The 14,423-nt window shown below is 38.7% G+C and overlaps 1 protein-coding gene across 1 annotated transcript; it reads left to right on the top strand.

Moving 5' to 3' along the window:
* Positions 1–1,821: 1,821 nt before the first annotated feature.
* LOC143285470 (DNA-directed RNA polymerase II subunit RPB3-like) lies at positions 1,822–13,735 on the top strand. Its single transcript, XM_076592774.1, has 8 exons — positions 1,822–1,979; positions 4,727–4,776; positions 5,338–5,459; positions 6,759–6,887; positions 9,161–9,209; positions 9,655–9,823; positions 10,616–10,659; positions 11,513–13,735. Exons 1-8 carry the CDS (start codon positions 1,894–1,896, stop codon positions 11,689–11,691), a joined length of 828 nt encoding a protein of 275 aa, XP_076448889.1. The 5' UTR covers positions 1,822–1,893; the 3' UTR covers positions 11,692–13,735.
* Positions 13,736–14,423: the final 688 nt, after the last annotated feature.

Here is a 14,423-nt window from a genome sequence, read left to right as displayed (position 1 = left end):
TCCCGGCCTGCTTTCGTTCAAATGTACCTGATATAAATTATGCCATTACATCCGGCAGACGGTGGACTTTATGTCATCAGTCATGGAAGGCCGACTAACGAAGACTATGGAGCATGGGCGCGGGTGGGCATTCAGCCCGGTCTCTGGGAACATGATACTTTGAAAAGCGCCGGAGGCATCCCTGCCGCCGACGAGGTCAAAGACCTTTTTAAGATCTACGAAGGCAATGAAGAGGGGCTGTCTTTGTCAGTTCCCTGCATTCAGTTTCTGCTGCAGTTGTCTGAGGGAGAATGTTGATGGTGGACCTGATACTGAAGCGCACTGAGAACTTGTACTGCCCGTGATTCCTCAGTGGATAGACTGACGGTCTCCGCAAGAACTCGGACGCCTCCGAGTCTTCATTGAGTTCAACTCGAGCGCTAGGAAAACATTGATGCTGTGGAGGGAAATGCCGTGTTGCAATCGTTCCAATCGCCTAGTTAATTTTTGAACATCATCATATCACTAATTCACGATTTCTTCAAAATGGAGCACAACGTCTCTCTGGACCTTCTAATTGATACACTGTGAGAAGACTCTGCCTTTCCTCATTTCACCAGGCAGGGAACTGACCCGTGCGCACTTGCAAGATCCAGCCATACCACGTCCAGGTCCTTTTTCTCTGCCTTTGCTTTTTGGATTGCTTCCCAAACCATTGTGGCATGTTCGTAGTTCAACACAACCTGAGGAACTCCTGGGATGCCGCCTTTCTGGACTGACACATCCAGGTACTCATTTTCTGTGAGGTATTTTGTCAGTCTTGCAGCCTTGACAGAGAAGAACTGAGATTTTCCCTTCAACATTCAGGAGCGATATTGGTCTGAACTGGCTAATACGTTACTTTAATTCTGCTCTTTCGGGATGTACACGCCACCATCTATCATCCAATGGTCGTCGCTGATCTTCAGGTTCCTCCATGCTGATTTTATCAATCTGTAGAGCCACTCAAGGACTTTAGGACCGTTTTCTTATACAGCAGGCACGGTATTGCGTTTGGCCCTGGGGATAATTTGGCCCTGGCTTTCTTGATCACTTTCTGTACTTCCTCGAGGTTTGTTGGTTTATACTGAGCTGAACTTCTTTTCTGGTTTCCTGGGACTGAACCAAACCCTTGAGATCAAGTGGTTTCTTGCTTTGCGCGGATTGGAATATGTTTTCCTGAGACTGATGCTGTTCAGTCAAGTGTTTCTTCAGTTGTCCACTGTGAGTGTCCCTGATTTGGGCTGCTCAGTCGACAGTTTACTGGCGAACAGAAAGGGGTCTCGGAAGAAGCAGCCTCGTGTCTCAGTCTTCTTTTTGCTTCTTTTGCTCCTTACCGTGCCGATTCTGCTTTACTGAGGGCACTGTGCTTTGCTTTCAGGACTTAGTCCCAGAATTTCTGTAGGCCCTGCTCAGTTCTCAAATTCTGACGCAGTCTTCATCCCGTTTTCTTGAGCTCAGTTTCTTTTTGCATTTCGGATGTTGTCCCGCTTTTCTCAGTCAGTTGTCGCGGGCCTGGATTTTCGAGGAGGTGTTTTTATCGTGATACCAACCACACTGAATCAGTAGAACTCAGTGACTCAGCATTGACAGTTAATTAAGGCTAATAGGATGAAGACAGTAGTTGACATGTCTCCTGAATCTTCCGGGCACATTTGCCGGACATGGACCCCTGGGACTGAATCATAATAATTATGTATCAGTGGACGGAAGCTCGAAACTAATGTGGTGTGACTGATCACTTCATCTTCACTGTTTGTGATGTTTTGTACTATTTCATTAGAAAGATAAAAAGGCTTACACAACAGAACTTCCTGTCAAGGAGCAACTTCCCACATTGTGCGTGCGAAGGGAGCTTTGTTGTGAAAACTTAAAATGCCATACGCAAATCAGCCCACGGTCTCTATTTCAGAACTTACCAATGAAAACATCAAATTTGTTCTGGAAGATACAGACTTAAGGTATGTATTTATTAACTCTTTTCGCACCTTTCTAAAAGCTTGAACACAAGTTGAAGCTTTTCTGCGAAGGTAATGTCTCGTGGGTGATAGGGTAGGTACGCGAACAGCGTGTTTCACTTTCACTGCGTTGACAGCCACAATCATCAATTTGATTTTTACGCCGTTTTTGTTGGGTTGCGATGAAAGAAAAACAAGCTACAGAAAGCGACAGACCTATTAGTGAGGATGAAAACTTAGTCCTACTCTAAGTGGGTTCTGCGGCAGGCTACTATCACTTCACTTTTCGCCCTTCCGAGCTAGCCGGTCCCTTGCTGATCTAAGACAGCAGGGCCCCCAAAATAAATTAAACCCCCCAAAAAATATTAGGGTAAGAGAGGGGGTGGGGAGGAGGAGGGGGGGGGGGTAGGGGACCTGTTATCTAATTAACTACTGATTGGGGGGCACCCTAGACTTAAAGGTGTCCAAGGTGTCTGCTGCTATAGCTGTTCGTGTAATTGCTGTTCGTGTAATTGCGAACGATTCATATACCGTCCCACTTTAAAGTGTTGTTAACGGTTGCATTTCACAATTTGACGTCTGCTTCGAACTTTTTCTAATACCTTAATGAATATACATTTCCAAGAACCAATCAAACATCAGCTATTTCTGGCTCATTTACACACTTCTCTTCGCGCACCACTGCCGACCAAAGTTACAAATGTACTCTCAGAATCCCAAAATCAAGGGAAGCAAGTTGTGGGACTTGAACTTTGACACAGTTTAGAATAGTTCGTTTGGTCGGATATGTTGAATGCACATTACAAGTGCTGGGAGAATTCAAGAAAGCATATTGGTGACAGATCTGAACGTCAGTTTCGACAGGAATCTGCAAATTAGTGTCGTTGGCAATTAGACCATAGGTTATATGGATGTGAGTCTATTTGCCAATTATGCTGCACAGTTACAGAACATTCTCAAAAGTGTGTTTGTGTGCGGTGTGGGGTGTGTGTGTTTAAATGTCTGTTTTTGTGTGTGTGTGTGTGTGTTTCTGTGCATGTGTGATCAAAACCAACAATACAACAGTCTGGCGCGATGTTCCAACAATATGTTATGTCTAACGAGTTAAAGACCTGCTTGTGTGATGTTCCAACACTATGAGTCTAATGAGTTAAAGACCTGCTTCTGTTTTAATTGTCTACATGTACACAAAGCCATCGTTCGCAGTTAGACTTGCCCATGCGCATTTACCCTCAGGCACCCCTGTTACTTCAGATGCGGACAAAACGTTGAAAAGAATGAGCAGACGAACTTCTCCTGGTGCAACCAGTTGGAGAAAGCCTTCAAAAACAAAAGAACTACGTTTGTCTATCGTACAACATGTTATCTTTACATTACACATGTTGAGCTGGTCGCTTCAACTAGACTGTTTGCAATTTGGCATACCTACCCTAACCAATAAGCTCAAGTACCAGTATTGTATTTTAAGCTAATGTTTACCAGTAGTAGGATTTAAGTACAAGCATGTACCTGTAAGTACCAGTATTGTATTTTAAGCTAATGTTTACCAGTAATAAGATTTAAGCACAAGCTTGTAACTGTAAGCAGACAAAAAGTGCTAAGTAACATGAATGGTTTCAATGTTTGTCTTTTTTGCATGTTTGCTTAGGTTTGTACACCTACTGTGTGCATAAGTATATAAAAAAATTTACAGCATTAATTTTGGGTGAGCTCTCAAAGCTGAAGGAATGACCAGCACTTTGGGTCTGTTTGTAAGGCCTCTGCTACACTCTTAAAAAATTAATCAGATGTGGTCATGTGTTATATGGTATGGATTATTCACCATGCTTTGAGTTTGACACTTCCTTGTTGAAACTGAAACCCCACGGTTGTTGCTGTATGTACATGTCTGTCAGAGAACAAATGAATGGACTTGGAGCTTATTTTTGTGGAAGATTTTCTTCTTTTTTTTCCTTTTTGTACCATAATAAGAAGAAACTATTTGAAAGACCATGGGAATCCACATTAGCTTGTTTTTCCTGTCATGTTTCTTTGTTTCATCAACAGTAACACTAACAGTACTTGTTTGAGTTCGTTTAGATTTTTAGAAGTAGAACTGTCTTCGGTTGTAATGGTAGAAATACCCTCGCATTATCAGGTGCTTTGAATATATTTCTTGTGCTTTTAGTCGCTTTAAATTTAATAATCTGATGCTGTTTCTGAAGTTTAAACATTTGGTTATCATTTTGGTTGTTTCTTTCACTGTGTAAGTCTTTATCTCATTTATCTTCCATTAGTTCCAGTCATGATAATTCAAGTAGATCTAAGATAGTAAGAACCTCATTTATCTCATTTTCTCTGTATCTTAAACTTTTGAATATGACTTTGCAAGTTACTTGGTCAATAACTATTATTCATGTGCATTTGAAACAGTGGAGATTTTTTACATATATCATTATGTCATATGTAACACGAACAGTTCCATCCATTTTTGAAAAGAAAAGTATGAAACATTTTACTTTTATTAATTTGTGTTTCAGTCTTGCATGATTTGAAGGTTTATATTATACAAAGGATAGAATATGAAAGATTAGTTAATAATTAAAAGAAAACTTGCCATGCAGTGGATGCACAAAGTAAAGAATTATGATAAAAACAATAAAGACAGTCATGAAGTTTTTGTTATACTATCTAAAAGCAAACTATCTGGTATGCATATATTTTTTCATTGAATGTGGTATTTTGACAGTGATTAAATCTTTTGGTTTCAGTGTGGCCAATGGATTTCGGAGGGTGTGCATTGCTGAAGTCCCAACCATTGGTAAGATACAAAATAAGAATTAACTAAAGAATCTAATAAAGTAGTCAGAGCAAGAACTAGTTTCTCATGCATGTACTGGTATATAAGTGGCACAGAAAAGAATCTCTCATGCATGTTTTGGTATATAAGTGGCACAGAAAAGAATCACATTGTTTTATTTTGCCATATTATTGTTTGACTCAGCCTTGGAACATCTTTTCAATGCAAATAAATCACAAGATTAAGAAGGCTCAGTTTCTCAGTTGTTTTTTCCCTGAAAAATCTGAATAATGCACTGAAGTTGTTCCTCTGATATCATGGGTTTATGATCTGACTTATCAGGACAATAATTAGATGAAGGTACTCATCTTGCAAATCATGCTTCTTACTGTTTTGTACTATGGAGGCATTATGATTATGCTTATAAAAATGTTATGAACAAGGGAAGTAAACATTTTCATGATGCTTTGTTACACTTACAGCTGCAGTAGTTGTGTACATCATACAAATGTGTGTGTTATGATATTATACTACCAGTATCATTGACTGTTAACACCAGTAAATTGTCTCCTTTTTTTCCAGCTATTGACTGGGTGCAAATTGAAGCCAACTCTTCAGTCCTGTTTGATGAATTTATTTCTCACCGCCTTGGCCTCATCCCCCTCACCAGTGATGAGTGTGTGGACAAAATGCAGTATTCCAGGGTTGGTGTTTTAATTTGGACGTTCTAATAATATCAATAAGGCATACGAAACACACTCAGTCCTCAGCTCACAATCATGCACAGTAAACATATTTGAGCGCATACAAACTTGTACGTACAATATAAACATACATACATACATGCATACATACATGCATGGGTATCCATCCATCTAGCCATACGTTCAACACACACAAAACACAGCATGTCAAATACACCTACACAATCAACTGACTACTTTCATGATTAAGAGAGGGTTTAGAGGAAATGCTGCTGGAAGAGGAAAGTTCTGAGGTAAGATTTAAAGGAAGGCAGTGAGGGGCTGTGACAGACATGGTGAGGCAAAGAGTTCCATATTTGAACAGCAGATGATGGAAAGGCTTGACTATCGTGCTGTTCTCTTTTGTATTTTTGGACGTGGAAGGTTCTATCATCGGCAGCAGAGAAAAGAGAACAGTAGGGTACATAGATTAGAAAGATGTCAGAGAGGTATTGGGGTGCAGTTCCAGATATGACACGGTAGCAGAGACCGGCAGCATTGTATTTGATTCTTTGCTCTGTGGGTAACAAGTGCAACTCTTTTAGAAGGGGTGTGCAGTGTGCAGGTCTTTTTGCTTTATAAATCAGTTTATAAATTGTAGTCTTGTACAGATGCTCACAAACAAAAATGAACCTACATACACATGCTAATGCGGTGACATTTTTGCATGCATGCCCGCACACACACACACACACACACACAGATATGCATAGTGATACACACAGTGGTACACACATACAGTAACATACACACATAGACTTATACAGTGACACACACACAGTACAGATGCATAATTCATGATGATGTTATTATTGATATTATTATCACTTTGCACATGTACACTCACACACGTGGGTGTGGCCATGTTACTGTTATATTTCTTTTTATGTTCTTATTTATGATTATGAATATCAGTGCCCAGATCTTGCCACAGAAACTAGGGCTGCTTTTACTGAGAATCACCTGTAAGCACAAAATCTTTTGCATGTTTCTACAAATAGACAAAAGCTTTGGACCTCTGTGTTTAGTTCTTCTTCTCTTTTCATTGAGTCTTTCACTCCCACCGTATTTTTTTTCCCAGTAGCTTTTCTTTCTTATGTCTTTCAAAATTTTTATTGGTTTGTTTAAAAGCAGTTTCCTCTTCTTTTTACTCTTTCTTCCTTTTTTTGATAACCCCATTGTTTATGTGTATTTTCTCACAGTTGTGTGCAGGATATTGTCAGCAAATAGACCTGGCTCTTAAAACTTTTTTTTTTCCAGGACTGCACATGTGAAGAGTTCTGTCCAGAGTGCTCGGTGGAGTTCACCTTGGAAGTGAAGTGCACAGATGAGCAGACGCGGCACGTGACCAGTGCTGACCTCATTTCCAGCAACCCCAAAGTCATTCCTGTGAGTGAACACAGAACAGGTCATGCTTTCGTTTGGAGTAAATATTGATCTGCCATCTTCAACAACAACAACAAAAAAATCTGATATTTTTTACCATATTTTAGTGTCTGATATTTGTTAAAAAAAAAAATGTTATAAAGTTTTGTAATAGTGTTGACATTTCCAATATAGTTTATCAACTGGAAAGTTTTATAATGTGTCTGTTACAGCAACTGATTCAGGAATTTTCATTGTTGGGTCAAATTTGCTTTAACCCTTTCGCTGCCAGGAAAATAAAATTTAAGTGAAATCTATTTGCCAAGGTTTTTTCACAAAAAAACGGGTATAAATTTTCCAAAAATTCTGTGCTCTTTGTTATTGGAGAAAGACCCGTAAAAGTATATATTTTTTTGAAAGGTAAATGAATAAAGAATACAAAACACATGCTGTTTTCCCATTCTATATATTTTTAGTGACATGCTGTTGTTTTGAAATCAGTGTTTAGTTTTTTGTCACATTTTCAACTTGTTCATTACAAACATTAGTCAGGTAATTTGCACAAAAACATCATATTTTCTGGACAAATGGATATCTGCAAACACAAAATCATACTAGAACAACCACAATATATATATGTTTTTTTAAGAGATAGATACACAATACATTGTGATTTCTCCAAGTGATAAAGTGGATGTGAGGCCACGCCCCCTCAGTCTCCACCCCCCTCCTCTTCACCCCTCTCACACAGTCACTTGATTCAGTTCTCATCAGACTGCGTTGGCTGAGTGCCAAGAATATCTCTCTGCTACTAATTCGGTCATGTTCTGTCGTCTGCTAACATCTGTACAGCTGGCATCACTCTCTGACAGTCGCATCTTGGCCACTCTCTTGATTGCTCCCTTTATTTTCTATCAGATCGTCCTATAAATGTTCATCACTATCTTCTCCTTCGAATTTACGCTTCAATTCTTTCTGAGCATCAGCTAAAGAAAGAAATCTTGATTGATTTAGTTCATCAGGATCGCATGTCTTGAGCACGGCGTCAGTCTGACATTTTGTTGAGCGAGCGAGGAGAGAAGTCAGGCAAACACTGGGACAGTGACCCAACCAAAACGTTAAAATAAAGGACTGCTTCATGACGTAGACGGGGTTTCTAGTGAATAGAATCTAGAGAGATTCCCCAGGCTAAAGCTACCACTATTTTTGTCAACGAAGTGAATGCAAACCAGGGAAAAGTCAGAATATTTTGATGACGAGTTATCTTGTCATTGTGGCAGCGAAGCATACATGCTTGCCATAACGAGTTATCTCATCATATAGGCAGCCTAGGGGTTAAAAGAAAAAAAAAAAGAAAGAAAAGTTTTGTAGCCATGAAATAACAAGTGTTTGAAAAGTCTAGTGGCAGTTCTCAAGATACTCTGTTTGATGGTTATCTAGGATTTCCCTAGAATTACTATATGGACAGTTGAAGTTTTCAAACGTTGATTTGATTAGTTAATATCATCTCCTTAGACACTCATTTTTTACTCCTTTGGGCAAAGTCTGTCTAATATTGTCAGTTAGTGTGTGCATTGCTTGTACAGTATGTGTGTGTGTGTGTGCGTGTGTATGTATGGGTGTGTGTTTGACATGATAGAGATTTATAGAGGCATGTAAAAGAAACTGTTAATGGTCAGAGTGATGATTGATTATGGGTTATCAGTATCAGAGTTTGTCTGTGATTGTGAGTTTAAAATGACAGTTGAAAACTTTATTTAAGACATTCTGTTCTCCTGTCAAATTCAATGTGTTAGTGTAGTGATATTTTCTAATACAATACCAGACCAAACTAAATCCAGCTTTGCTATGAGCTTACAGTGTTATATAGGCAGATAAATTACAATAATTTTTCCATGTTTTCCTCTTACACCCAGTTTCCAAGTTAGACCTTTCTCATTAATGCATCAGTAATAATTGCATCACGCTATGCTTATAGAGAATATCAGTATTGATTTTGATTTTATATCTTTATTTTATATGGCTTTAAATTCTTCTGAAAGGAAAAACTTTGCAAATGGTATTGTTTGTTACACTAAGAAAGTATAAAATGACTTTAGGGTACTGTGGAAAAAAAAAAACAACTATCCTTGGGCATGGAAGAATATAGAGAGCCTCTCTCTCACAAAAGTCATTATCTTCATTTACAAGATTTGATTTTTTTAATCACTTATCAACAGTTGTCATTTGAACTGTTGTATAACGATGGACGTATGATGTTTACACTCTCTGATTGTGTGTATGTTGAATATGTGCAGGTGACATCCAGAAAACAGCAGGAAGCAAGTGAATATGAAGAATCAGAAGGTTGGTTCATTCTCAGAAGTCTCCTCAAGGGAAGGTTCAGTGCAACCTTTACACTTTCATTAAGGGTTTGGGTTTCATGTTTTAACAAACTGTACTTTAAAGTCCCATTAATGTGTGTTAATATGTGCTCAAGACTCTACTGTGGGCTGAGAGATTGTGTGTGTGTGAATGATGAGCCTTTGAAATCACAAATAATTTCCAGTTGGATTTATAAAGATGTATTTTATTGTATTGTACTCCTCCATCACCATCCAGTGTTTGTTATCGTTGTGGATTTTGTTTTACTTGTTTGTTTACTTAACAGTTCTTTTGCTGTCATGTCAGTAATGACGGAAGGATGGTTTACCTGTATGTTTTCCTCTGCTACTTCATTAGATATGAGTTCATGAACTGTGAAGAATCTATAGATATTTACTGCTTATTGGTGAAATTTTTGGCCACCCAGACATCCTCATCTGCAAGCTGCGCAAAGGACAAGAGCTGAAGGTGCGAGCGTTTGCCAGGAAAGGGTTTGCAAAGGAGCACGCCAAGTGGAATCCGACTGCTGGAGTTCCATTTGAGTATGATCCAGACAACGCCTTGCGCCACACTACCTACCCCAAACCTGAAGAATGGTATGCTGCCAGCTGAACACCACTACACTTTACCTCAACCTGGAAAACAGATTTAGATGAAAACAGTTCTTTGAAAAATACACAAATGAACTGGATGTGAACAAATCTGAGTTTTGTACCACCCTTTCCATCCACTCCTTCGACTTCATTTTGCTTTCTGATTTCTTTATTTTATTTTACTATTACTTTATTTTTATATGTATATATATGTATATGTACACACACACACACACACACACTATCTTACTTGATTTCCTTTTTTCCATGCCTGTTATCATTGAAACCTTACATACAAATGCTGGGTCTTGAGTGAATTTCATAAGGTGAGAGTGTTGTATCTGTGCCCATTTTTGAGGAAGATTGATAACATTGCCATTTTGGCTGCAATAGGTCTGGTGGATTTTATTTCCTGACAAGGAGAATGGAAGCCCCCCCCCCCCCCCCCCCCCAAAAATGGTTAGGTTACCTACATGGAAGGAAAAAAATTATCACGTAGGTGGAAGCCTTTTGTAGATATGCGAATGTGGTTGTTGAAGGCTGTGAACTCAACAGGATGGAGATGGTTATGACAAGTGCTTTTCATGGCTGAAGGCAGTCTCCACTTTACCAATAGTTGCATTACACTCCAGTGTTTTAGGCAGAGGTTGGTCCTAGGTCTTAGGTCTTATTAATACTATATTTATTGTTGTGGGAAATGCTTTGGTATTTGCTGTAGTTGTGTCATTGAGCCACTGATTTGCTTGAACACTTTTCTCAGCGTTTTATTTTATCTGTGTCATCCTGTCTTTGCAGGCCCAGAAGCGAATATTCAGAGTTGGACCCAGAAGGTGATCAGTGTAAGTAATCTTTGTTCATGACCTTTGTTCACTTGAGTGAAACAAAAATTTAAAAAATGGTTTTCATATTTTCTTGTTACTGTGGTCAGTGTTTATGCATCTTTGTTTTTGTAAAAAAGTATACATTGCAGTTTTAATTTTTGAAGTGAATGAAAGCTTGTTCATAGTAATGGAAACAAGATGATGCAATACATTGATTGATTGATTGATATGGATACTTATATAGCGCCTATCCTCGGTCAGAGACCAAGCTCTAAGCGCTTTACAAACATGTCATTTACACAACAGGCTGCCTTCCTGGGTTGAGCCGACTGACAGCTGCCACTGGGCGCTCATTATTCGTTTCCTGTGTCATTCAGTCAGATTTCAGGCATGCACACAAACACACTCAAACAGACATGTAACATTTCACCTGTATGACTGTTTTATTTACCCCACCATGTAGGCAGCCATACTCCGTTTTTGGGGGCGTGCATGCTGGGTATGTTCTTGTTTCCATAACCCACCGAACGCTGACATGGATTACAGGATCTTTAACGTGGGTATTTGATCTCCTGCGAGTGTATACACACAAAGGAGGTTCAGGCACTAGCAGGTCTGCATATATGTTGACCTGGGAGATCGGAAAAATCTCCACCCTTTACCCACCAGGCGCTGTCACCAAGATTTGAACCTGTGATCCTCAGATTGAAAGCCCAATGCTTAGCCATTCGGCTATACAATTTTTCCAGTTAATTGCTCCAAACCTACAGTCTCCAAGATCACTGTAAAAATAACAACAGTTGTTGATTGTGATTGCATTATTTTTATTGAAATATTGTCAAGACTACAATTATTTTTGTTTCATTTTCAGATGAAGCAGTGTATGACCCATACACCAAACCCAACAAGTTTTTCTTCAACGTGGAGTCCTGTGGCTCACTGAAGCCAGAGAATATCATCTTCTCAGCGCTAAGTGTGCTCAAGAAGAAGCTCAGTGATCTTCAGACCCAGCTCAGTGTGGAGATTCAAACAGATCATCTGACCATTTAAAGACATGGTGCATTCATCCAGTTTTCATGACTTGTGCTGTGCTGACATTGACTGCTTTTCAGCTGTGAAATTTCACAAAAATTGTCATGTCTTTTTTTCTTTTTCTTTCCACAAGGTGTAAATACGTTTAGTTTGCACTGAATTTTTGTACAAAGTTCAGTTCATCGTCAAGAAAGGTGGGGAGTATGGTGAAACATTTTATTCTGTCATCTTGCTTTTTTGAAATTGTACTTTTTTGATCATGAATCATTTCAGCCATAGTTTTGTGCACAGGAACGCATCTCAGAAATTCCCTCTGGTCGTAACTTTTCCAAAAGATTTTTTTTCACTCACTTGGGATGAGTTTTCTCCCTTTCTTTTCCCCAGAGACAACCCATTTGTGAAGGTTAGGGGAAAAAATCACGAAAAATATATAATACAATCAGAAAATTAAACTTTCAGAACTTATTATTTGACATTCTGAAACAGTACATATGAAAATATTGAATTCTCATTTCAGTGTAAGAACACTGAATCATGTGCAAAATACCCTAAATTTTATGGTCAACATCAAAACACGCTCAGAATTTGATTATGTCCATGGAGACACAGGAAAGCAGGAAAAAAATGTAAGTAAGTACACCAAAGAGCTTATAAATGTCAAAAACAGTTTACTGTAAGTCATATTATTTAAAGATGTGAAAGATGAAAGGGGTGTAGGACTCGGCTGGCACATGTAGACTGCAAAGCTAGAGAAGTCATAAAAAAAGTTCTCGTGGCAGTCATGCATCAGAAAGTGTAGAAGTACACTCTCGTTTAAACCAGTCACAGTCAGCTGTACCCTTTCTCCTGTTGTGTGCTGTACATGCCCACTACCCCTTCCCGCTCACTGGCCTCGGACGTTCAATCGGTGCGTGATTCATGAGACAGATCACTTGAAACACTGTCTTCTTTCCCTTCACCCACCTCTTCAATGTCCTAGCCTTCCGTTTCTATCAATACATGATCTTCAGCAACTGTAAATCTTTGACGTCAATGTCTGCTTTTGGTTACGACATTCTGAGAAGAGCTCACTTGATGTGTCAGTGTCAGTTTGTTCATGAGAGTCAAGGCCAGCCTGTATCCACATGCTCCAAGATAATTTTCCGTTTGATTTGAGACCTAAATCTGAAGTCAGGTGTCTTGAGGCTCATAGGTGTGACTCCAGTGGATCAACTCTTCAGACTTCTCAAACAACCCTCACTGCTTTACTTTTAGTTTTTAATCAGTAGAATAGTGTTATAGCAATAACAACTGGTGGTGGACTGGGGAACAGGTATCCCTCTTGCCACACCATGTCCGGAATAGTTATAAAGAATACGGTATTGCAAACAGATCAGTATGGATCATTGCAATGATGTTGTGAATGAAGCAGTGAATGAATAGTGAACAAAAATGGCAGACACTTGTGTTTGCGTCTTGATGTGAAAAAAGTTGATCACTTCATGTTGCCTTATGTTATGGTGATGATCAGATCGTTCTTTATTTACATGCTACCCAAATTTTACTCCCCTTAATCAGTTGACAGATTTTAGAAATGTTGAGCTGTCTGAAGTAAACCCATGGAGCTTCATTCTTAGTCTTCAGTATTTCTGTTGTTTTCCATTTGTTTTGAAATAACATTCCTCCCCCTTATTTCCTAGATCTCTTGTCCCTCACTTTGATGTCAGGTCTTAGGTAGTATCATTGAATATGAAGTGTCACATGTTCAGAAAAATATTATTACTCCATAAAAAATGGCTGAAATAAAAGTTTGATAATTAAGTCTTAGTTGTAATGTTGCTTTAAAACATTTCAAGATTTTAATGTTATTTGTGAGTACAGGTTTGTCATGAGTGCACACATTAACATCTTGATTTCATTGAGTGTTAGCGTATGGTTGGTTCTGTTTATGTTTGTGATTTTTTTTTCAAAGGAAAGGCTAGGAGACCTGCTTCTGTTCAAATGCATTCACAGTCATGTCACAATGTGTTTTTATTCATATGATATGTATATTGTAATAATAATGAGTCTGAAAAATGAAATATGAATTTTGTTATTTTCTGCTGTGCTCTATGTGGGTGTGAGCAAGAAATGTGGGTATTGTGATGGTGGCTTTGACTTGCATGCTTTCAAAAAAGTTTGGCTGGTTGGTTAAGTGTGAGTTCAGTCAGGTTGGTTGGTCAAATGTCAGTGTGCCTTAATAGTGACAATTATGAATACAGTTCAACGGTAAGAGTGTTGGAATTTCAGTCTCATGGTAAAGGTGTAAGGTCAACATGAGTAGACCTTCCAATGCCTTTATTCCCGTCATGTGCATTCATATGCAAAAAATGAAATTACACTTGTCAAAGTGCCCATATTCCTACACGTACAGATGATCAAATGTTCATGTTAAAGACACCATAATCCGTGTTGGTGTACCATGGTTTATAGAAACATGAACATACGTAGCATGCACACTCATGATGAAGTAAAACCAAACCAATTCATATGTGTAAAAGCCCAATCATAAATGCAAATGAACGTGGGAGTTTCAGCCTACAAACAGTCAGAACCATTTCCATACATTTCAATAGGAAGACAATATTTCCTATTCAATTTTCTTGTACTGGTTTTACTTTTTGCATCAGGAGTGAAAAAACCCATGGCATGGATAGATTCATCACTTCGTGTTAGACAATGATTCAGTTGGTGCTTTCTGTTCATGTCCTCTTCTTTCAATTTCCACAGGA

This window comes from Babylonia areolata, chromosome 9 (assembly GCF_041734735.1).
Source record: "Babylonia areolata isolate BAREFJ2019XMU chromosome 9, ASM4173473v1, whole genome shotgun sequence".
NCBI lineage: Eukaryota > Metazoa > Mollusca > Gastropoda > Neogastropoda > Buccinidae > Babylonia > Babylonia areolata.
The sequence above is the reverse complement of the archived record's forward strand: the minus strand, read 5'-3'. Positions and strand labels throughout refer to the sequence as shown.